At 49.7% G+C, this 23,835-nt stretch overlaps 1 protein-coding gene across 2 annotated transcripts in view; it reads right to left on the bottom strand.

Annotated features, from left to right (window-relative positions):
- Window positions 1–11,175, bottom strand: part of ANGPT4 (angiopoietin 4) — a 50,252-nt gene extending 39,077 nt beyond the window's left edge. The window contains exon 1 of one of the 2 annotated variants that reach the window (XM_055544669.1): window positions 10,409–11,175. In XM_055544669.1, coding sequence (XP_055400644.1) covers window positions 10,409–10,717 — 309 coding nt within the window. In that variant the 5' untranslated portion in view covers window positions 10,718–11,175. The remainder of the gene's footprint in view (window positions 1–10,408) is intronic. The other variant, XM_055544668.1, reaches the window with a different exon arrangement.
- Between the last annotated feature and the right edge of the window lie 12,660 nt (window positions 11,176–23,835).

The raw sequence follows: 23,835 nt of genomic DNA, 5'->3' as shown, positions 1-23,835 counted from the left end.
CTCACCTGTCACTGGTGGGTGAGGCTGACCCTGAAGACAGGGCGACAGGGAAAGGACCAAGGTTGGGCAAGGAGGAGAGGAGCAGGTCCAGATGTTCATAGCCACTGCCCATCACTGGGGGTGGGACAGAAAAGTGGCCATGTCAGTTTCCAGCACCCCAGAGCCTCAAGAGCAGGGTAAGATCTGGGGAGGTTGGTCTTATCTGGGCCACATTCTCCTAACTCTCTGCATTCCAGCCACTGTGAACATTTTTCACTTCCTCGAAATCCCTTTGTTCTGTTCTACCTCAGGGCCTTTGCACTTGCTGGTCCCTGTGCTTGAAATGTTTTCCCTTTCTTTTCCTTGCCTAAGAACTCCTAATCTACTCTTCAGATCTCACTCTGTTCTTCTTCCTGGAGCCATTCCTCCATCAAGGTTGGGCCCCTTATTATTTACTCCTTGAACAGGTGAGCCCCTTCTTCACAGCATGTATTAATATCATGATTGATCAGTATACATGAGAAATTACCAGGTTAGTGTCTTTGCCACTGCTTCTGGAGGCGAAAGACCAAGTCTTCCTTGCTTACTGTTGAATTTTCATCATCTGCATGTAAGTGACTAGCATGTAAGCTCACGGTAAACATCAATGGCTACTGCTTATGCTTAGTCGCTCAGTCGTGTCCGGCTCTTTGTGACCCCATGGACTGTAGCCTGTCAGGCTCCTCTGTCCATGGGATGCTCCGGGCAAGAATACTAGAGTAGGTTGCCATGCCCTCCTCCAGGGGATCTTCCCAACCCAGGGTTAGAGAACCTAGGTCTCCGGCACTGCAGGCAGATTCTTTACTGTCTGAGCTACCAGGGAAGCCCTACCATCAGTGGAACGGGTGATTAAGCACGTGGAGAAATGAACACTCCACCTGGCAAATTAAGTTCAGAACTGTGCACACATGTGTGCACACAATCCCAGAGTGTCCTAACTGTAAGGACACATGGCTTTTTCATGAGTTACCTGACTGTGTGTCCTCTAACCACTAGGGAGGAGAAGTAAAGTTGTCCCTGACAATGACCCCAGGGTGAATGTAGTCAAGTCACTCCCCCCACCCAGGGGAGTGTACCCATCTGTAAAATGGGTAGCAGGGAGAGGCAGTCTGTGTAGTGATTAAGAGTGTGAGGTCTGGAACCAGCTTGCCTGGGTTCAAGCCCACCTCCCTCACCTCCCAGATGTATAAACTCTTTGGGCCTCAGTTTCCCCGCAATAAATGGAGATCATCACAATCCTCACCTTTCAGGATGTCGTGAGGTTTAATGAGTCATGTTTGTAAAACACGTGTACTAGTGCCTGGCTCAGAGACAGTACAGTGTGTGGAGTCGCTACAACAACGCAGTGGCTCCAGAAGACAGAAGACAGAAGAAGCGACAGCAGAATTTCTGATTTCCCTACAAGCAGATGTGGTGCCAGACACACTCCCAGACCTCAGCAGGCACTGGTTATTTGGGCCTCACAGCAAACTCAGGCACGTGCTTACCACATCCCCAGTTCACGGATGGAAAAACTGAGACTCAGGCTTTTCCCATATTTGCAGAGCTATAAATCTCACAGACACAAGGTTGGGCGAACAAAAGCAAATTGTAGAAAGAGATGGACCGTGTGACCTCTTATACAGAATGTGGGAGGGACCTGGAGTAAGGGGTCAGCAACACAGAATTCACAGTAGCTATCTCTGGTCGGGGAGGGAGGTAGGAGTGGGGCAGGGGCTTAAAGGGATTGGTAAAGTTTTGTTGCTTAAGCTGGGTTTTAGGGACAAGAAATTTCATCTGATCTTTCTCTCTACCTTTTCATCCATCTGAAACATTTCAGTAACCATTTAGAATGCACAGAATGAGCAGCAAGGAAATAACCAGGGGATAGTGACAACAATGATTTTTTTTCCCTCTGCGTCTTCACACAATTCCATATTTCTGAATTTTTACACTCTGAAAATTAGTCAAAACCTGAGGAAAACAACTAGGGCTGTTGGCAAGAGGTAGAGCTGGGATTGGACCCCAGGTCAGCGTGACTCTGGAGGAAAAGGCCCCAGCCCCTCATCTGCAGCCTCTCTCCAGCTCATCTCTTAGCCTGGGGGGCCCACTTACAGCTTTTGCAGAGATTTCCTGTGGGGGTTCCCCTCAGCTGCCTGGGAATCACCTTCCTTCCTTCAGCCTCATTTAGCAGACCAACAAGTGCTAGACTGGAGTCAGGAGCGAAAAGCCACAAGTCTCCGCCATCCTAAGCTTCTGAGGCTCTGTTTCTCTGTCTAAGGGACGTAGTTTCACTTTCAGCCTCAAGCCCCAGGCTTCTCCTCACCTGCCTGCCTACCCCACCAGGTCTCTACATGCTTTACTTCATTTTGTCCTCACTTGAGGTGCTTGGTTCCACGCCCCACCACTTTGAAGAAGAGGAAACCGAGGCCCAGGGAAAAGAAAAAGGGACTTTCCCAAGATCACACAGGCAGGATGCAGAAAAGTTGGCATTCCTGTGCTGATTCCGAGATGGATTCCTTTCCTGGGCCGAGCATCCTCCGTAAGTTTTCCTTTCTTTCTTCCTTCCTTTTTTTTTTTTTTAAAGATTAAAGAAAAGTGTGGACCATTTTTAAAGTCTTTATTGAACTTGTTGCAATATAGTTTCTGTTTTATGTTGTGGTGTTTTGGCAGCAAGGCATGTGGGATCTTAGCTGAAAGGCGAAGTCTTAACCCCTGGACTGCTGGTAAAGTTCCCCCAATGTGTTTACAACAGCTGGCTTTCCTGGGCTCTGTCAGACACTGTATCCAGCCCCGCCTGTATATTAATTCATTTAATCTCCATGACAACCTGCAAAGTGGCTTCTACTATTGTCCCTGTTTCACAGACAAGAAAATTGAGGCACAAACTGGCAAAGGGAGAACACACATCCAGCAGGCAGCGGAGATGGGATTCAGATTGAGTCAGTGGGACCCCAAAGCTCATGCTCGGTTTCTGATGGATTTACCCTGGTACAAGGAGGGAGGTTGTAACAGTGAGGATGCCTAGATGGAGGTTTGCAGTCCGCTCATTTCTCAAGGGCTGTCCTTGAAGACTGAGGTGCTATGGGAATCTTCTCTGGCAGAAGTTCTCCTTGGCTGAGGGCCTCCTGGGTGAAGGGGAAAATCTAGCCCCTGTAAGTTTCCCCTCTGGTGGCCAGGGATCTGTTCCCCAGGCCCTAGCTGGGTACCTAGGGACCCAGGACACAATGGATGGGTCTCGTCAATTAGCCAGAAACTGGTCCAAGTGCTGAAAGTGTGGTTTCTGGCATTAGACAGTCTAAGTGTGAATGTGACCCACTTTTCCTGGTCGTGGGACCTTGGGCAAGTCACCTCACCTCTTGGTGCCTCAGTTTTTTCATCTGCGAATGGGCAAGCAATCTTCCTTTATAGACTCATTGTGAGAACTCAGTGCAATCATTCTCACAAGGCACGAAGGACAGTGTCTGGCACACAGGAAGGGCTTCATAAATGCCAGCCATAGCTCCTGGTCTGTTTCTTTATCCTACCCTCTCGCTGGGAGGCAGCATTTTAAATTCCACTTTGCAGAGGCACTACTTAAAGCAGGTGGCTTCCCCAGGCTCACAGCTGGTTGGCAAGCCCCCTGGGACATGTCCCCTGATTCAGGCTCCATTCCAGGCATTTCAGAGCCAACTCCAGGGCTAAGCAAACACTCAGAGGCCAGAGTCTAAGCAGAGGTGCAGGCTTAAGGGCAGACCTGGGGCCTGTTTTCTCACATTTCCCGCTCAAGGAGCAAAGGGGAGAGAGGATCTGTGTATCTTCCAGCCCAGACTGAGCTCTGGAGACTGGGAGGAGAGAGTCAGAAGTATAGGGCCGGCCGGTTCCTCTGGGGAATCCCACGTGAGGTGCCGTGCTGCCACTGCTCCCTGATCATCCCTAGGCCCAGGGCATTTGTGCCAGCTGTTTCTAGGCTCCGTTCTTGGAAAAGGGAGAAGCATTCTTCCAAGAAGCAGATGCTGTTCTCCCCACCCCCTTCCCCAGGCCCGAACTGTCTAGAGGAGCCAGCAGTGAGGTTAGGAAATCAAACCCCAAGACATTTTGTTCGGCAACCAAGATCCATTTCTTGTTTGGATAACCAAAGGCCGAAAATGCCAAGAATTTACGGGCAGCCTGGGGAGGCCAGGGCAGTTGGGAGTCCTGGCCAGTTTGGGAGGATCTTGGGCTGGGCCAGGACCCCACGCTGTGCTCCCGCTGGACGCGCTTCTGACCCACATCCAGCCAGGCAAGGCCTTACGACCACTGGGCCGAGGGGCTGAGTTATTCTGAGGTTTGACGTCAGGGTCCTGGAGAGAACAGCAGAGACTGGGGGGCTCCTGTCCAGCCCTTGACCCTTCCCTGCTTGGCTTTGGGCACAGAAGGGGAAGAGAAGGAGGCCCCAGCTGAGCCTAGCTGGGAGTGGGGTGCTGGCCATAGTGCCGGATGTCCTCCAGTGTGGATGGAGCATGCAGACACCCTGGAAGGTAAAGGCAGGAGAGATGGATGGCATAGGAGTGGGCGGACCAGGGTGAGCCTGAGTGCGAGACAGGGAGAAAGCTGAGGAGATGCCAGCCAGACAGGAGAGAGAATGAGAGTGACAGACACCCGCAGACTTAGAGAAGGTGAGTCAAGCCACCGTGAGAGCCACAGGACAAGAGACAGAGAGACACAGAGATAGAGAGAGAGAGAGGCGGAGATGCACAGGAAGACAAGCAGAGAGGGCTAGCTGTTCTTGGTACAGACAAGAAAGTAGAGGGCTCCCAGGTTTGGGGGTTCAGGGTCTGCCCCACTCCTGGGACCCTGGAGACCCAGCAGAAGCTCTGCTGCCCTCAGGTGCTGAAGGTGGGACAGGAGCCTGGGGACTTGTGTTTCCTCATGCTGCTCATGCAACGAGGGCTAAGTGTGGCACTTCCTGGTTGAGAGGCCCCTGGCCGCTGGGGGATGACAGGACAAGAGTGGGTCTTTATTAAGCACCTGCTCTGGGCGGATGCTTTCCGGGCTCTGCCTCTCTTAACCCCACATCAAATATCAGTAGGTGCTTTCCCTCTCTTGTCTCACACACACAGAAAGTATTCCTGAGTCTGCGGTGGACTCAGGCGCCGGGCACTAACCACTGGAATGCACAGCCCAGCAAGGGATGCCTGGTCTCCAGCTGGCTCTGCCCTCCCACCCCCCATTCCCCTCAACATTCCTGCTGCAGCTCTTCACCCAGATGAAGGAGTGGAGCAGAGCCAAGAGCTGATGTGCAGCCCACCGAGCTGATGGCTCCAGACATGAGTCACTGGGGCAGAGGCTTCCAGGAGGAGGGGGAGGGGGAGGAAAAGGAGACCAGTGGGAGGAAGGGAAGGGGAGCAGTGTGTGGAGGAAAGTGAGGAAGGGGGAAAGAGAGTGGGGATGGGGCATCCCCATGCACCCTGAGCACAGGTGGAATAGCTGGAAGAAGAGAGTGGGTATTAGGGAATTTGGGATTCTGGAAGGGAGCACCCCATTGTCTCAGATCTGGCCTCCCCCACCTCCTTCACACCCTCCAGAGTTGTAGGAGGAACATAGACTTTGGAGAAGTGGACTTTGGGTCTCCCTGCTGTGCCATTCTGGCAAGTTCCTTCCCCTCTCTGGCCTCTCAGTTTGCTCATCTGTACACTGGACTGGGAAGAGGGAGAGGGGTTGGGACCACGAGGGAGGGAGACTCTTCTTTGCAGCTTCCCAGATGAATGAAACTTGCTGAGAGTTCGGTCTGGAAGGCCAGTCTTCCCCAGTCATCCCCGATGGCAATGGTGATGAGACTATTTTAAAACTCATTTTTTTTTTTCTCTTCTAAGAGATTGTAGCAGAAGCCAAAAAGAGGCCCTCAAGTTTCAAAGACCCTGAGATAAGCCCAGACCAAGAGAATGCATGAGAGAAGAGCCAGAAGAAGGTCACGGTCACAGAAGGTAGCAAGTATTCTTGACTGGAATGAGAGAGATGACTGTCCAGGTGCCTCAGACCCCTGAGCCAGGGGCCCTGTGTCTTATTTCAGAAGGAAGGACTCAAGAATCTCAGGATTTGTGTTTCTTTCCGGGGAGAGTTCCTCATGGAAACAGCCAACATTGATTGAGAATTTACTGTATGACAGGTGTTGGGCCAAGGACTTCATATGCGTTATCTCATTAAACCTTCTTAGAGGTAGGTAATGTTGTCACTGTATTTTATCGGAGAGGAAACGGAGATTCAGAGAGGTGAAGCAACTTGCCATAGGTTACACAGTCAGAAAAGGGCAGAATGAGTCTCGAATTCAAAAAGTTGGGCTCCAGAGTTGGGGCTCTCACCTTCCAGGCTGTGCTGCAGCCTAAAGAGGTGACGGGACCCAGAGAAAAGTGACTGCTGATGGGGTCTGACCTTGGGGCAGGCTCCGCTGGCACAGGGTGACCTGGAAGTAACCCAAAGACCAAAGGGCCTGAAGGGAACACTCAACCCAAGCATACTCAGGAGATGGCAAGACAAACCTCTGCTTGGACCCCAATAGAGATTGGGTAAGACTGGGAACTGCAGAGAACACCAGCATGGACAAGTTACACTCCCTGCCCTAAGCTACCTGCCACCCTTGGATTGACTTGACCAGGACTAGCGGTGCAGGGCTCCGATAGAGATGATGCTGAATTAAGTAATAGCCAGTTGAGGAGCTACTGTACCCTTGCCCAGGTGAGTTACCCATGCAGCCGAAAGGGGTGAGTTAGCGGTCTCCCTGATCCTCGCAGCCAACCCTCTACCATACTGTTGTTGTATCCACTTTGAGGAAGGGAAAACTGAGCCTTGCTCATCCACGACCACGTGGCAAGTAAGTTCTGGGGCTGGGACGTAAACTCAGGTCCACCTGATTCCCACATGGGAACTCTTTAGCCCCACAGTGCTCCATGGTGAGCCCTGCCCGGGATTATCAGGCTATGTGGACAGATATCTGGGGAGGACACTCCACTGCCAGATGAAGAGGCGAGCTGGGTGACCTCCTAACCTGAAACCCACTGGTTTAAATCCATCATCTGGCTCAACCAATGTTATCCAAGCACCAGGCACCCAGGGGAGTTGAAATGGATGAGAGGGTGAGGCTTGGGGTAGAGAAAACAGGTGCAAGGTGAGAGCAGTGTCCAGGAGAGAGGTGACAAGAGCCAGGGCAGTGGGGAAGACAGGAGGATGAGCTGAGAAGCTGAGGGGATAGGATGGATAGGACCTGCTGCCTGGGAGTGGGGTGGGGTTAAGGACACCCCAGGGCCACAGATCACCTGCTGGTTGGGTGGTACTACCTTCAGCAGAATAGGTGGGGGGTGGGGAGGGAAGATCTCAATTTCAGGCAGCTTTGGAGTTGAGAAACTGTGAGCCCTCAGAGGGGAGGTCAGGAGCCCCTCAGACGTTGGTTGGGTATCATCATGGGGGTGGGGGGAGATGGTGCTGCAGGAGTGCTGGGAGGGCAGCCCTGGGGGTTGTGCCACAAAGTATGAGAGGAAACAACAAACAGAGACTCTGCCCTGGGAAACAGCAACATTTCAGGAGGAGGGGAGGAGCAGTATTGGCCTGAGAGATGGGAGGATCACTGTGCATCCATCCATTCAACAGACATGCACTGCATGCCTACTATGTGCCAGGCACTATTCTAGGCCCTGAGAACCCAGTAGCAAACAAAACAGACTTGGCCCCTGTCTTCTTGGAGCTCACAGACCGAAAGAAATGTTTTTAAGAACAGGTGGTAGTAGGTGCTAAGGGAGGAAACCAAAGCTGGGTAAATGGACCATAAGGAGGGTGGCTATTTTAAATGTGGTGGACAGGAAGGGCCTTTCTGAGGAGGTGACGTTTAAGTAGCAGACCTGAGGTGCGTCAGGAGTGAGCCGCATACATGTCTGGGTGAGGGGTGTTGCAGCTAGCAAGGATTTTCGCTCAATAAGAGAATAACTAAAGAGAATGGGAGCCCCAGGAGGGTTTTGAGGAGAAACTAACCTAGCTTAGGTTTTAACAGGATCCCTCTGTCTGCTGAATACAGAATGGACTATGGGGTCTGGGTGGAAAAGGAACTTAAGACAGCAGTTGTGATGACCATCCAAGTAGGAGATGGAGGTGGCTGGTCCAGGATGGAGGTAGGGAAAGCAGTCAGAGTGGTAGATGAGGACTGGTTGATGGAGACAGTTTCTGGAAGGATGATATTGGTTAGCGATACTAAATTTGCCAAGAGGTCAAGTAAGATGAAGACTGAACCGTGGCCATTGGATGTAGGAAATGGGAAGTGGGAGGCTACTTAGGAAAAGGATGGAATGAAGGAGGAAGCAGAGGCAGAGCTTGTAGACTTCTGAGAGCCAGGCCAGAAGTCAGAAGGTATAGGCTGGAGAAGGGTCTTGTTCTGTCTCCTCCTCCTTCTCCCCTTCCTCTTTCTTTCTTTATTTAACATGGGAAATGCAATTAAAGACTGAGAGGAAGGAACAGCATAAAGGGAGGAGTTGTTAGAGACACTGGAGGAATGGTTGGTTTGAGGAGGTTCAGGGGTTGCAGGGGATGCAACCCACAGGTGTGAAAGAGTGACTTTGGTCCACGGAGGAACCCTTCCTCTGAGTCAGAGAAAGGCTCTGGGGACTGGTGGGTGCATAGGTGAATCTGCAAGTGTGGGGTAGGCCCCATGTCTCTTTGAAGTAGGAGATCCATGGTCTGGTGAGAGGATGGGCACAAAGTGAAAATGGAGGCTGAGGAGGAGACGAGGCTTGGCATGACCCTTACAGGACTGGAAACAGCTGCCTGAAGACACACAGATTTCAAGGCAGCGTGGAGCCCTCTGGGATCCAGTGTATGAGGCCAAGAGCTCCCTTGAGGGGGGACCTAAGCATGGGATGGTGGCGGCTGTAAGTGTTACAAGGTAGGAGGGGCAAGTAGACAGTGACTATGAGAAGATGGTGAATAGGAGGCTCAGGAGATAGATGGTCAGGGAAGGAATGAAACAGGAGTTTAAGTGTGTATTTGAGTATGTGCACAAATCAGCTTGGTTAGATAAGTGTAACTCTCCACTTGGGAGATGGTCAACCCAGGGTATGCAGAAGATCATCCTTTAGAAAACAGGAGGAAGCCACTGGAACTCTAATTTATGTGATTTCATGTTATCTTCTTAAAGTTTTCATTTGTGTCATACCTTGTACATATTATATTAATAAGGTGCACAAATACTAAATAAATATGCATGTACCGGGGGAGCGAAACATTGTCTGCTGACCAGGCAAACAATCTGAACAATTTGAACCATGGGATAAAGAGGGACTGCTCCCCATCTTGGACATCATAGGATGCCTTCCTCACCCCACCCAGGGCTGAACCTGCTTTGTTCACCTCGGTTTCTTGCCTAGAGCCTGGCACACAGTAGATGCTCAGAATATCTGCTGAAAGAATGAGGACAGGGGGTCCTAGAGTGGCCCTGGCATTGGGCCAAAATGGCAATGGGGTTCCTCAGCCCCCTCATCTCTGCCACCCCATATCCAGTTCATCAGCAGAGCCCATTAACTTCCCCTTCAGAATATACTAGTATCTGACTGGCCACACCCCCTCCTGCTGTCCTGTCTCACGTCACGCCTCCATCACTTGTTGCCTGGTCTCTTCCTTGGGCTCCCAGCATCAAATCTGTCCCTTATAGTCTATTCTTTAAAACTAACTCAGGTGTGTCTCACCTGCTCAAAACCCTGCAATGGCTCCTATGAAGCTCAGAGGAAGAGCCAAAGTTCTTCCGGTGGCCCTCAAGGCCCGACATGGTCTGCCCTCCCCTCACCTCTTGGATTTTGTCCCTCAACCCTCTATTGCCCTCCTTCTCTGCTCCAGCCATGCTGCTGTTCCCCAGGTACCCCAACTACATTCCCACCACATAGCCTTTGCACTTGCTGGTCCCCCTGGAAATAGCCTCCCCCTAGAAACCTTCCCAGGTTGCTTCATCACTTCGCTTGTTCTCTGGTCTCAAATGTCACCTCCTCTGAGAAATCCCCTCTGATTATCTGACTTCAAATAGCCACCTCTGGTCACTCCTTGCCTTTTTCTTTCTCACTTTGCTTTACCTCCGACAGAGTACATATTGTTCATCCCTTTATTGTCTCTTTCCTATACTGGTCCAGAAGAGAATGTACTCTTCTGCTTACTGTTGTATTTGCTGCTCCTAGGACGGGACTGGTCCACACTGGATGAATGAATGGCAGTTGGGGAGTTAGGTTTCCAGTTCTGTCTTCTCCCAGTTTGTCGTGTGGCTTCAGGCTCATCTCTGCCCCTCTCTGGGCCTCATCATTCCAATATGTACAATTCAGAGACAAGGGCCCTATTAGCCTGGCCATCTGTGTCCAGGGCAGGGCTCTGGGGTAGATGCTCCACCTGCTGTTCGCTGCCCTCACCCCCCTGCAGACCCAGCCCTTACCTTCTGCAGCCACTGCGTGTTGTTCTCCAGCATTTTTTCCAGCTGTCGCATCCGCTGGCTTGGCCAGTCTCCTAGGTTCAGTGTGGCCGCCGGGGAGTCCCTCTGGAGACTGTTAGAGCCCCCAAAGGCCTCGGGCTCGGGTGGGCAGGGCTCAGGCTCTGGCAGCACGAAGGTGTAGCTGCATTGGCCGTGCTGGACTCGGTGGGCCCGGCGGCGCCCAGCGGCCTCCTGCCCCCTCCGCTGGGCCACAGTTGTAGAGGCCACAATGAGAAGGAGGCCACCCAGCAGCATGGCTGGTGGGGAGGGCATCCAGAGATGTGGCGATGGCGAGGGGTGTTGAGTCAGAGCCCTGGGGCTGGGCCTGTCCACCACCTATCTCTGTGCCCTGTTTGCACCCACCGCTGGCCAACAGTGGCCAGGCTTGCCTGCACAGCCGCCGCAGCTGCAAAGCCCTGTTTGGCCAAGCTCTGTCCAGGCAGCTATTTATAATTGCTCCAAATACCACAGCTGCTCCGCTTCCTCCCACCGCCTCACGCTCCCGCCCCCAGACACCCCCTCACCTCTACTCTTCCCTCTTTCCTTTCCTGCCTCCTCGCGCGTGTCCGCACGCTGCTGCTATGTCCCTGCACTGGCTTGCTCTGCCTGCCTCGCCTCCGAGTCCTTTTATGATCCAGTGGAGGCCTGGCCTCCCTGCCAGAGGGGAGGAAAGAAAACAAGACACACACACGCACACACACACACACACACCCCCCAAACCCGCAAGCTGCCTGCTTCGGAAAACCAAAGGCAACTGAATTCTCTCTTTCTGTCTCTGTCTTTCTGTGTCTCTCTCTCTCCAACCTCTCCTCGCAAGGCTGAGATCTCAAATTTCAGCCCCCAGCGCCTTCTCCTTCTCCCCCCTCCACCTACCCCTTCTGATTTCGTGTTAGCCTTGGAACACAGCGGAGTGACCTTAGAGAGAGCAACGGGGAGGGGGGCAGAGGGCTGAGGCTGGGGAGGAGGCAGCCAGTTCGATCTGTTTCTAGAGACAGAGAAAATCCTTGCAAGGCCAGGGAAATGGGCGCCCCAGCCAGGCTCCCATCCTCCCTTCTCTCTTGGGGCCTGGATGGGCTCCGGTGGTGTGATAGTAATGAGAGCATGTTCTTGTCTTGAGGCAGATAGTGCTGCGGTTGCCTTTGGCTGGAACAGGCAAGTAGATTTTGGGGAGAAGAGCCTGAGGTACAGCAGTGTCTTGACCAACCCCCGAGTTAGAGGCAGTGGGCACTAAATCCTACTCCCCAACCACTGACCCTGAGACCTTGTGTGGGCAGCTTCACCTCTCTCAACCTCCATACCCTGAGGTGGAAACCTCATCTCGTGCATGAGGAATGTATATGAGTTCTCAGCATGGGGACAGAGGAATTTTTGATTTACTTGTTTACCTGTTTACTGATTCAAATCCGGGCTCCACCACTCATCAGCTGTGTGAGTTTGGGCAAGTCACTTAACCTCTCTGTGCCTCTGTTTCTTCTTGGTGAACTGAGAAATAACATTAAAACCACCCACTTCACAGGGTGTGAAAAGTATGAGTCAGAGCAGTGCTGGCACAAGAACAGAGGTTTTGGTTGTTGTCATAGTTACTAGTATCTCCCCTTCTCCAACCTACTGGAATATAAACCCCAAGAGGGCAAAGATTTGTCCTTGGGAGACCTGGTCACTGCGCAGAAGATGCCCAGGAGTTGGTTGGGCCCCTCTCTGTGGGCTGCCTTTCTTTGCTGTTTTCCCAGAGTGGGGGCCTATCCGGCGGTTTGGTATTGTTTTTTTTTTTCCCCTTTGTTTTCTCAAATCCTGACGAAATTTTGAACTGGACTAGCTTGGGACGGCAGCAAACTAGGGGCTCATCCGGGACTAAGAACATGAAACCAGGTGTGTGATTTCCTTTGGCAGGAAAAGGCAAGGCAGCTGGTCCTCAGCCACCAGCATTCACGGGGCCCTGCTCGCCCACCTCTGCCTCCACTTCCTCCTCTGTCTCCACTGTAAATGGGCCCACACCACCTCCGACCTTGCAAGGAAGAAGTGTGTTAATTCAAGTCTCATGAGTTTATCACAGGGCCCTGTACAGATGAGCCCAGAGTAAAGACAACTGCTATTAGGATTGTGCCGGCTGAGACTTGAGATAATCTCAGCGAGGCCAACAGTATTATCCTCCCCATTTTTCAGAGGAGAAAACGGAAACCCAGAGAAGAAAATGATTTGCCCAAAGTCACACAAGACATGGAATCTAAAAAAATGGTACAGATGAACCTATTTTTAGGGCAGGAATAAAGACACAGATGTAGAGGGTAGACTTACTTATAGACACAACAGCAGAAGGAGAGGGTAGTAGCAATTGAGAGAGTAGGACTGACATACACTCACTACCATGTGTAAAACAGATAGCTAGTGGGAAGCTGTGGTACAGCACAGGGAGCCAGCTCAGTGCTGTGTTGACCTAGAGGAGTGGGATGAGGGGAGATTCAAGAGGGAGGGAATATATGTATACATATAGCTGATTCACTTCATTGGACAGAAGAAACTAACATAATATTGTAAAGCAAATATACCCCAATTCAAAAAACAAAACAACAAAACCCTAAAACAAACGAAAAAACTCTGGAGGGACTTGACTGGGAACTAGGAAGTGGCCAGCCACGCTGGCCCCAGGACCCATTCCACTTCCCTCCACTTACCTGTCAAGGCAGTGTGTGAGGACACCGCCTCTCAGCCTTGGCCTCCTCATCTGAAACCTGGAGGGAGCGTTAACACTGGAAGATGGGCTTCACATGAGGCGCTAGTGGTAAAGAACCCACCTGCCGTTGCAGGAGACCTAAGAGATGTGGGTTTGATCCCTGGTCGTGAAGATTCCCTGGAAGAGGGCATGGCAACTCACTCCAGTATTCTCACCTGGAGAATCACATGGACAGAGGGGCCTGGCGGGCTATAGTCCATAGGGTTGCAAAGAGCTGGACACGACTGAAATGACTTAGCACACATGCATCGACATGACAAGGGAAGCTCCTGGCACAGGTAATGCATTTAATCTTATTGGTTAAAAGAATGAATGAATGTTAACTACCCCCTCCCCCCACTTAATTAAGTAGACATGGGCCCCATAATTGCACGAACACAGAATGGCGCTCTGCACAGAGAGGAAATAGGATTACCTACTCACAGGAGAAATGCAGGTAGAATCAAAAGAAGAGTTTTGGAAAGCTTGCCAGCCTTCTCACCTTCATTTCAGCACCTCCTTCTCACATCAGGACCTTTGCATATGCTGCTTTCTCTGTCCAGAAACTACTGTCCACATGTCCTCACCTCCTCCACCTTTCATCAGCATTCCAGTTACTGTGGCTGCCAGAAAAGGACCTCAACACTTAGTGGTTCAAATAAAAAATAACCATGTATTATCTTGGGGTTTCTGTGTGTCAGGAATTCAGGAGCAGCTCAGCTGGGCAGTCTGCTCCAGTCTCTGATGAGGTTGAAGTCAGATGGTGGCTACTGTTGTTGCTCAGTCGTGTCCAGCTCTTTGCAATCCCATGAAATGAGCACACCAGGCTTCCCTGTCCTTCACTATCTCCTGGAGCTTGCTCAAGCTCATGTCCATTGAGTCGATGATGCCATCCAACCATCTCATCCTCTGTCGCCCCCTTCTCCTCTTGCCTTCTATCTTTCCTGTCATCAGGGTCTTTCCCAATGAGTCAGTTCTTCACTGGTAGCTGAATCAGGGTCATCTTGAAGGCTTCTCTCACTTGTCAGCACCTGAGTGAGCACCCCCCTCACTCCCTGCAATGATGTCTCCAGCATGGTGACTTTGGGCAGCTGGCCTTCCTTCCTAGTCCCTCAAGGCTACAAAGGCATGTGTCCCCAGAGAGCCAGGTGGAAGATACATCACTTTTTTTTTTGGCCACAACACAGCATGTGGAATCTAGTTCACTGACCAGAGATTGAACCTGTGCCGCCTGCATTGGGAGCCCAGAGTTTTAACCACTGAACCACCAGGGAAGTCCCTACATCACCTTTTATGACCTAGCCTGGGAAGTCATTCAATGGAAGCTCTACCATATGATCAGGGTGTGCCCAGGTTCAGGGCAGGACCTCATCCCTCAATGGAAGAGTTTCACTGTCATAGAATGAGCTTACAGGACAGGAAAGTGCATTGAAGTAGCCGCCTCTGGGAAAAGCTACAGGTCAGAGAACTGACACTTAGGCAGCTCATCCCTGTCCAAACCAGAATCGCTCCTCTTGGAGCCCCACCCCTTTATCTTTAGCCTTCTCAAGGTGCTCAGAGGTTAATTACTTGTGTAATTACTCATCTCCCTCTGTTCCCAGCATTTGATATACAGTATGTTCTCAGTAAATAAATATCTGTCGAATGAATGAATGAATGTTTGAACCGGGCGCTTTGTGTCGGACTGACGAGGGGCAGGAGTCTGTGGGGCTCCCATTGGGGCTGTGGCACCAGGGCAAGTCCCAGCTGGCACGATACTGGGAAGCCTCGGGCAGATCAGCATTTGTGGCTGAAGCTTCCTCTTCCTTGGCTGGACGACATAAACAGGCTTGACCACATCTTCTGAGATCTTGTAGAGGAGAGCTCTGGGGGGAACTCTGCACACTGTCAGGCCACAGGATCTTTGAACGCAGGGCCTCGGGGCCAGTGTTGGAGATGGTTTGGGCATAGGTCTGGCTGGGAGGTGGAGGGTTTACACAGTGACCTCTTGAACTTCAGGGAAATGGGAGCCATCCATTCCCACGAGAAGCAGCAGGTATCTAGGTGACAGCAGGCAGGAGGAGCTAGTGGCTGAACCCGGAGAGGAAACTGGAAAGAAGCCACCTGGGGTCGGTTAGCAAGCTCAGCAGTGACCTTTGGACCTGGAATGGGCTTTGGTGACCTGCGTGCTGTGTGCTGTGGACTCCCAGTCCTGAATTTCCTTACGAGCACCAGACCCAGAGCCATTTGCCTTCTGGAGGTAAACCCCTTAGGTCTCAAACAGAACTCCTCATTTTCTTCTCCTCTGACTCTACCCTAAATGAGTTTCTTCTGGATTCTTCCATCTCTGGGAATTGCCCAACCTCACCAGGCACCTGGGCCAGAAACCTGGAAGCAGGCTCGGCTTCATGGGTGTGTGACCTCTGTAGTCACACAGGGCTCCACTCTTAGGAAGGCTCCCACGACTTGGTTTAATGCTCTGCTGTTACCATCTCAAGATTCTTAGTAAGTTTTGAACACAGGGTCTGGCCCTTTTCGTTCTGCACTGGACCTCTCAAATTACGTAGCCAGTCTTGCCAGGGAAACTTGAGGCCCCACCATCCACTTCATCCCACCTGTCATCCAATCAGACTTGTTCTGCCAACATGACCCTTTAAATAGTTCTCCGCTCTGTGCCCCTCTTCACTCTTCTGGGCATACCGGAGCCAGCCTGTCTGAGTTGGAATTCTGACTTTCCCTTCTCCCAAATGTATGGTCTAGGCCAATGTGCTTCATCTGTTTGTACCTCAGTTTTCTCTTCTGTCAAATGGGGTTGATTTAGCCATTACCCGGTAGGGTTGTTAAAAGGATTAAAAAACTGATGCCTGGCACATACTAAGTGCTCGATCAATGGCAGCCAACGTTGTCATCATTCCCCCACCGTCACTCTTTTAGCCCAGCATCTTCATCCCTTGCCAGGGGGAGAATAACAGCCTCGGAACTGAACTCTTCTTTTTAATCCATCTTTGATTCTGCAGTCAGTGATTTTTCTAAGACACAAATGCAGCTCCCAACTGCTTTGCTTAAAACCCTTCAGTTTGAAACTCCAGATTATTTATATGATTTATAAATCCCCACAGGATCTGGCCTTCAGCCTCATTGCTCTTATCCTAGGACTTGGTACTTTATAATGAGGTATTGCTTTTACTTTCCAACACTCTCTCTGCTCTCTCTGGCTCAGTACCTTTGTTTGTAGTAACCTCTGCTTGGATAATCCTCTTCACCTTTATTCACTGAGTCCCTTCTACCTGTCTTCTGGGTCTTAACCTCTGGTATCACCGTCTCTGGGAAGCCTTCTCCATCAACCTCCCTCCTTCGGTGCACACAGGTCCTCTTTCTCTAGGAACCTGAGGCCCCCTGCCTGTGCTTCTCACAGCTTTCTCCCTTGTTTGCAGGCTTTTATCCCCCTCTAGTTTGAAAACCTTTGCAGAATATCAACCACATTTTCGATTTCTGTGTTGCCTATTCAAAGGTCAGCTTCACAGTACGTTCTCAAGAGTGCTTGTTGAGCGGTCTCCTGTGCCCTACAGTCTCCACTTTGGGATGCCAGTTAGAGCCGCAGTCCCCAGGTGGAGGCTCAGGAAATCACCCTTTCCAGAGCAAGGGCTGCAGGAACTTTGTTTGGGATATTTCAAGTATCTTGCCTCCAAACACTTAAAACAACCCCTCTACCCCTACTTGATTTTCCCTTTGCTGGCCTGTAGTTGCCATGGAGCTAGAGTTTGGAGAAAATACTCATATCCATCTGGAGAATTTGGCTTTTGTTCAAATGTCTTGGAGCAAAAGAGAACTTACTGGCTGATGAAACTGAAAAGTGTATTTATTTAGCTTCAGGCATAGCTGGATCCAGGTACTCAAATGATATTAGGAATTCTTCCCCCCTCCCCCTTTTCCTCCAACTCTAGGCTCTTGTTTTTCTCTGTTAGCTTATCCTCTGACAGTTCCCACCACCATTACCTCCACAGTTGAGGACAGCAGCTCCAGTCTATCAACTTAGCAACACCCCCCAACCCCCCAAAAATGGAGTCCCTCTTTCCTGATTGCTCTTGGGAAAGTTCTGGCTTGTCACATGGCCATTCCTGAATCAATTATTGTAGCCAGAGGGACGAAATACTCTGGTTGGTCAGGCTGGGCTATGTGCCTCTCATGGGTCAACCTCATAGTACCCAAAGGGATAGAAAGGTATGGTGGTTCTCAAGGAGACCTGGGAAAGAGAGACCAGGAGGGAGATGCATACTGATGGGTGCAGACCACCTGCCCACTGCCTCCCCATCCTAGTCATTCATCAGCTGGTTTCTTGGTCCCCCTGCCACCAAGCCAGTGGAGCCTTAGCATAACTGGGGACTCTGTGAGTGCCTACCTCACATTTATCTCATGAGGCAACTTGCCCCAAGACACACACTGGAACTGATTTTTTTAGAAGCATGGCCCTTCCTGCTCCTGGGAACAAAGGCAGAGAAAACGGGATCATTCTTGGAGAGTCACTTGCTGATTTTGGATCCAAAGAAGAGGATTAAGTCACAGGTCTGAGTCTCCCACTCCTGGCCTCATCTCTGCAATCCAGCACTTCCCCCCCATTCCCTTTCAAGCTCCCTACATTTCAACACCCAGGGTGATAATTGAGGGTTGCAAGTGGGCAACTTGCAGCTTCCCAAGCCTCTTGTTCTCTACTCTTCACTTCCCTGAGAACTTGACCTGGGATCTCCTAGGGTCTCTGGTGGCAATGGGGTAAGTTCTGGCAGGAAGCTCAGAGCTGCTGACCACCCTGGAGATGGTCAGTCAGTGTCCTCAGGAGGCCAAGAGGGATCTTGTGGATCAGAAGTCATGGTGTCCCCATGATACTTTCCCCTCAAGACAGCAGTCTGTCAACTATTTCCTGCCCCTCCTTTCTGCCACCCAAACCTAGAGCCACAATACAATCAATGGATCAGAAGGGACCCAGGTTGGATATTGAGGTCACTCCTGTGACCCACACCTATTGATTAAGAGCTCTCCACTCATGACACTGAATCTTGATTCTGCTTTAGGAGGTGAGACTTGGTTTCTTCATCTGTATAATGGGAGAACAGTCCCTCATTAACAAGGTGTTGCAGTGGTGCTTCTGGTTACCAGGGCTATGTAATAAAGTACCCAATGCTTGGTGATTTAAAGCAACAGTAACACCTATTTTACTCATAAACATGCAATTTAAGCCAGATTTAGTGGGGATGGCTTGATGTGACTCCATTCGACATCAGCTAGGGCAGCTGAAGGCTAGAGCCTGGAGTCATCTGAAAGCTCATCCGTTGATATAACTGAGACCTCAACTGGGGCTGTCGGCACTAATGGCTATATATGGCCTTCTTATGTTAGAGGGGTGAGGGTGGTTCACGACTGGCCTGGGTATCGGGGGGATCATTTCAAGAGAATCAGGCAGAAGGCACATGACCTTTGCCACCTAGCCTCATGAATCATGCAAGGCCAGCTCTTCTCCACTCTATTCATAGAGGCAGTCACAAAGTCCCATCCGAGTTCAAGGAGCAGGGCAACAGACTACCTCTTAATGGAGAGTGGCCAGGTTTTGGAAGAGCATGTGGGATGGGAGATGTGGCCTTTTTTGGAAAAATATAATCTGCCACAGAAGGGCAGGATGAGAAAATGCCATTTAAGTGTTTAGTGCAGAAGCGCTTAATCGTTGGTAGCTGTTATTACTACCCCTGCTATTATGGGAAAGATCCAGCATCTCTTTGCACCAAAGTGTCCTCCAGACCTTCTGATGGCTAAAGGTATAGGAGGAAGTGAGATTATTTCCATTGGGAGTGCCAGAGAAATTGGCCCAGAAATACTCTGGGATTTGTCCAAAGTCACCCACCATATCAGCACCCAGTCCAGTGCCCACCAGACAAGCTTCAGATGGCTGCCTCTGCTGTTAGCAACAATTGCCTCTCCCCAGAGTCTCCATCTGGGCCTTGGTTTCCCCTCTGAACAATGGCAGTGTGTGGGCTCTGCCACCCCAGGGGGGACCAGGATGGAGTACATGCACCACGTGGCTGTGCCGCTCAGGCTGGGCCACCATCCATATCCGTCCTTTCTCAGGCCTGGGGAGCCCCACTGCCTCTGAGCCCATGCCTGGCACTCACTGCAGTACTTGAAGAGTGAGGCTGCCAGGTCGGAGGGCAGATCTATTTTGGAACCTGGCATCCCCGGGAGGCCCAGGGGAGCCTGTGACCCAGAGAACCAACAGGCCCCTCTGTATTTTATTTGTTTTTATTAAACAAGCACAGCATGTCCCTCGCAGAAGAATCAGAAGATACATACTAGCCAGAAGGGAAAAAAATACATGGTGCCTGAGCTCTCCCAAGCCAGGGGCAAAAACCATAGCGAACATTTTGGAGTATCTTTCCCCCAACCATTCTACAAATAGATGCATATATTTTGGGGTGGTTTTGTAGGAAAAAAAACCCCAAAACCCTAAACAAACCTCCCCCAAACCTCAAAGCAACATTTTCTAAGTCATTTTTAATTTCATTTTACTTACACTGGATTTATTTTTTTTTGACACAGGAACTTAAAAAAATGCACAAGGTAATATAATACCACCCCCATACCCATCACTCCAAATGGGCATCTGTCAACATTTTGCAAGTTTTCCCAGATTTTTTAAAGACATGAAATACTATTATAGGTTAAGTCGGCCTCCCTGACATCCTCCTCCAGTCTTGTTTTCTCTCCTCCAGGCCCACAGGTCCATATGCACTTATCCGTAAATAGTGATACTATTTTTGTGTTTTCAAAACTCAAATGTATGCTATTAAACTGTAAGCAATGTCCTGCGCACACACTGTGTTTTCCAGATCTACACAAATATCACATATAGATCCTGTGACTGGAGTCCTCGTCTTTCCATGGCTGTGCAGCTGTGCAGCATGTAATCACACTACTTTCCATTTATTCAGCCTCCGTGGATGGACATGGGGTGAATGCAATTCTTCAGTAGTTCCTAACCAGGCTTCTGTGGCTCTTACACACTAGCCCTTGTGCCATGAGCAAGTGCTTATGTAGGGTATTAATGGAGGGGTGCTCCTTCTGGGACATGGGGGACATGTGTGGCCAGTCTGGGTAGATTTCCAGTCTGTGCTTCCAAGTGGAGTGGCTGCTCAAGTTTACATTCTCTACACTCCTGCCATCCCTTGGTACTGTCACACTTTACTTCTGTAGCAATCTGATGGCTATGAAATGGTATATGTAATTTCATAGCCCGCACTTCCTATGTATTTAATGCTCTAGGCGTGTTGCAGTCCACGGGGTCGCAGAGAGTCAGAGACGACTGAGTGACTGAACTGAACTGATGTATTATGAAGTACTTTCTACAGCAGAAGATACTTCTCAACGCACACGTTTAATGGTGGCATGAGCCTCCGCTTGTACAGCCAAGGTTTTCTTAATTCATTCCCTATTGTTGGATACTGGGTTTTGTTTTGGGGCAGACTGCAATACTGACCACAGATCTCCACCCCTGTAAGCATGTTTCTTTGCAATGTGTCTTTCCAGCTCCTCCCTTTAAGAGATGGAGCCTATGTCTCCACCCCTTGAAGCTGGCCTTGGCCATGTGACTTGCTTTGGCCAGAGCAACACTTTCAAATGTGAGGCTTGAAAGAGGTTGTGCCCTGGGGCTGTCTCTCTTGCTCACCTGGAACCCTGGAACCGTGGTGTGAGCAAGCCCCAGCTAGCCTACTGGATGATGAGAGACATGTGGTCAGGCCATCCTATCACCCCAGCTGACATTAAACTGAACTCCAGATGACTGAGGACATTCCTGACCACCCAGACCTAGCTAAAGACATTCTAGACCACACAGTCCAGACCAGAAAAATTGTCCAGGTGACTCACAGAACGATGATGATAGTAGATATTTGTTTTGTTAAGCCACCAAATTTGGGAGAGTCAGACACGACTGAAGCAATTTAGCACACATTAGCACAAGAGCTGATGTGGCTCCAGTCAGCTCTTCCTTTTGTTCAGCTCATTGAGGCTGTGTATCATAGGCAAGTTGCTGAGTCTCAGTACCTCCTCAGTAGAATGGGGAATAATACCTATCCCCCAAGTCACTATGAGGATAAATAAGATGGCACATGTGTCACCCAGCGAGGCATTGGTACCCGGCAGGTCCTCTTTCAGGTTCCGGTAGCCTTTGACTTGCATATTTTCTCATGTCCCCTTGGTTCTCCCTGCTTCCCCTCTTTATCCAAAGCTTCTGCATTCTTCCAGGTTTTCTGGAGGATATCACCATTTAAATGTAAAAGCAAACATGAGAATTTAAGTATTTAATGTTCGCTTAAGTTAACATCCCATCCCTACCACTACATCTCCAGGTCTCTCCTCCCCTCAAGACACTCCTCTTGAAGTTAGGCATGGCTATGTGACTTGCTTTGAGCACTGGACACTTTAAAGAATCTTCATGTGATTCTCTGCTTCCTTTCCTTACTGCAGAGAACCTGAAACCCTGTGTTGAGACAGCAGTAGCATCGAATGGTCAAAATTTTTGGTTCCAGTGAGGTTCCCATCAACTCACCTGATGATTCCCACTGGGGACAAGAAGGATGAGAAAGATGAAAGAAACCATTGTTGTATTGTGCTGTTTGTTAGGTCAGCATAACAAATGCTATTTTGGTCTAACCTGAGTCCCTCAAAATATATGTTGAAGTCTTAACCCCCCAAAATGTGAACTTATTTGGAAAAAGGGATCATTGCGGATGTAATTAGTTATGATAAGATCATAGTGGAGTAGAACGGGTCCTTAATCCAATATGCCTGGTGTCCTCTTAAGAAGATGATGTGAAGATACTGTTACCAAATGGAATTCAGGTCCGCTCACTCCCCAGGCAGCAAAGTCAGTCTACTGACACTGGGTTCTACTAGGAAAGTATGCTGTTTATTGCAGGGCACAAAGCAAGGAGACTGGGCAGTGCATGCTCGAAAGATCCGAAATCCCTACTGGCTCTCAGGGAAGGTTTTTAAAGGCAGCATTTGGGGTGAGGGCTGCAGCTCATGTATTTTCTTCTGATTGGTTGGTGGTGAAGTAACAGGGTCATGTTTCAGGAATCTTAACCATCAATCTTCTGGTTCCATCCAGTCTGGGGTCCCCTGCTTGTGGTCAGCGTATAGTCACCATCTTCCACTTGTTATTATATATCCCTTGGGGAATATGTAATTGTTATGTATATCCCTTGGGGAGGAACTAGGACCTTGTTTTATCATTGCACCATTGTTCACATTATGATCAGTTTTCTTGCTTGCCTACTTTTCCGTTGTTTCTATGTTCCCTCACTTTCCTAATTAGTAACTGTATGAGTCTGCTCTTTGGAACTCAGGGAAGGCCTAGGAGACTAAAACTTTTTCTCTACAAGTAAGAAACGGGGAACACTGAGGGGCTTTTGTACCTGGGAAGGCCCCACAGGGTCCTACTCAGTTCCACTACCAGGGCAGGATACTTGTGGAGTAAGGCAGCTGCAAGCCAAGGAACTCCAAGGATTGGTGGCCATCATTGGAAGCCAGAGGCTGGGAAGGACCCACACATTTCTCTGAGGAAACATGGCCCTGCTGACACCTTGATTTCTAGCTTCCAGAGCTGTGAGAGAATGCATTTCTGTGTTTAAAACCTCGTGGTTTGCTGTACTTTGTTACGGCAGCCCCTGGAAATGAATCCACCAACATACCCCGGCTAACGTAACAGCCAATGAAGGTTCCCTCTGGTAGTCATCACAGTGTCTGTTCAGTGAGATTTTCTGTGTACCAGGCACAGGGCTCAATGCTCCACATACAGTATTCACTCATTCACTTATGTATTATTTATATTTTTATTTACTTACTGCATGCCTACTGTGCCCAGCACTTCTCTCTAGGCAGTGGGGAAGCACTGAGAACAAAATGGCCCCTCCTCAAGAGCTGGCTGACTAGACGGGTCGATGCTGAGTAGGGTAACTAAGTGGATGTGTGTGTGGATTTTCTGAGGAAGTGGCATTTGTAGAGATGGGAAGGAGGCCCCACTGGTCCAGCTTTTGGGATTTAGTGGGCCCCTGCCTGTACTCCTCTTCCACAAGGGGAATAGGAAGCCTTAGCAAGTTCATGGGCTGAAAACCAAGGTGCTATTAAAAGTGAGGTTGCTGGAAAGATCCATGATATATTAAATTACAAAAGCAACCTAAGCCAAGATTTCTAAGGATGCTAAAAGCATGACTCATAAGAGAAAAGTTTGATAAATTGATTAAACTGTGGTATTGGCACAAAAAACAGAGGTATACCTCAAAGACTGATAAACTGAAAGTCATCAAAGTTAATTGTTTTTATGCTTCTAAGACACAATGAAAATAATGAGAAATCAAGTCACAGACTAGGAGAAAATATGTGCAAAATATATATCTGAGAAATATCTGAGTATAGAAAAAAGTCTCAAAATTTAAGAACAAGAAAACAAACAACCCCTCACAAACATGGCCAAAGTTTTAAACAAACTCTAAATGAAAGAAAAGATACAAATGGTAAATACTCACATGAAAAGGTCTTCAGAAGCATTAGTCACTAAGTGTTAGTCACTCAGTCATGTCCAACTCTCTGTGATCCCATGGATTCTAGCCACGCCCCCCCAACCCCCAATGGTAAAGAATCTGCCTGGCTCCTCTGTCCA

This window comes from Bubalus kerabau, chromosome 13 (assembly GCF_029407905.1).
Source record: "Bubalus kerabau isolate K-KA32 ecotype Philippines breed swamp buffalo chromosome 13, PCC_UOA_SB_1v2, whole genome shotgun sequence".
NCBI classification, from domain to species: Eukaryota; Metazoa; Chordata; class Mammalia; order Artiodactyla; family Bovidae; genus Bubalus; species Bubalus kerabau.
Note: the sequence above shows the minus strand (reverse complement) of the source record. Positions and strands in the feature narration are given on the sequence as shown.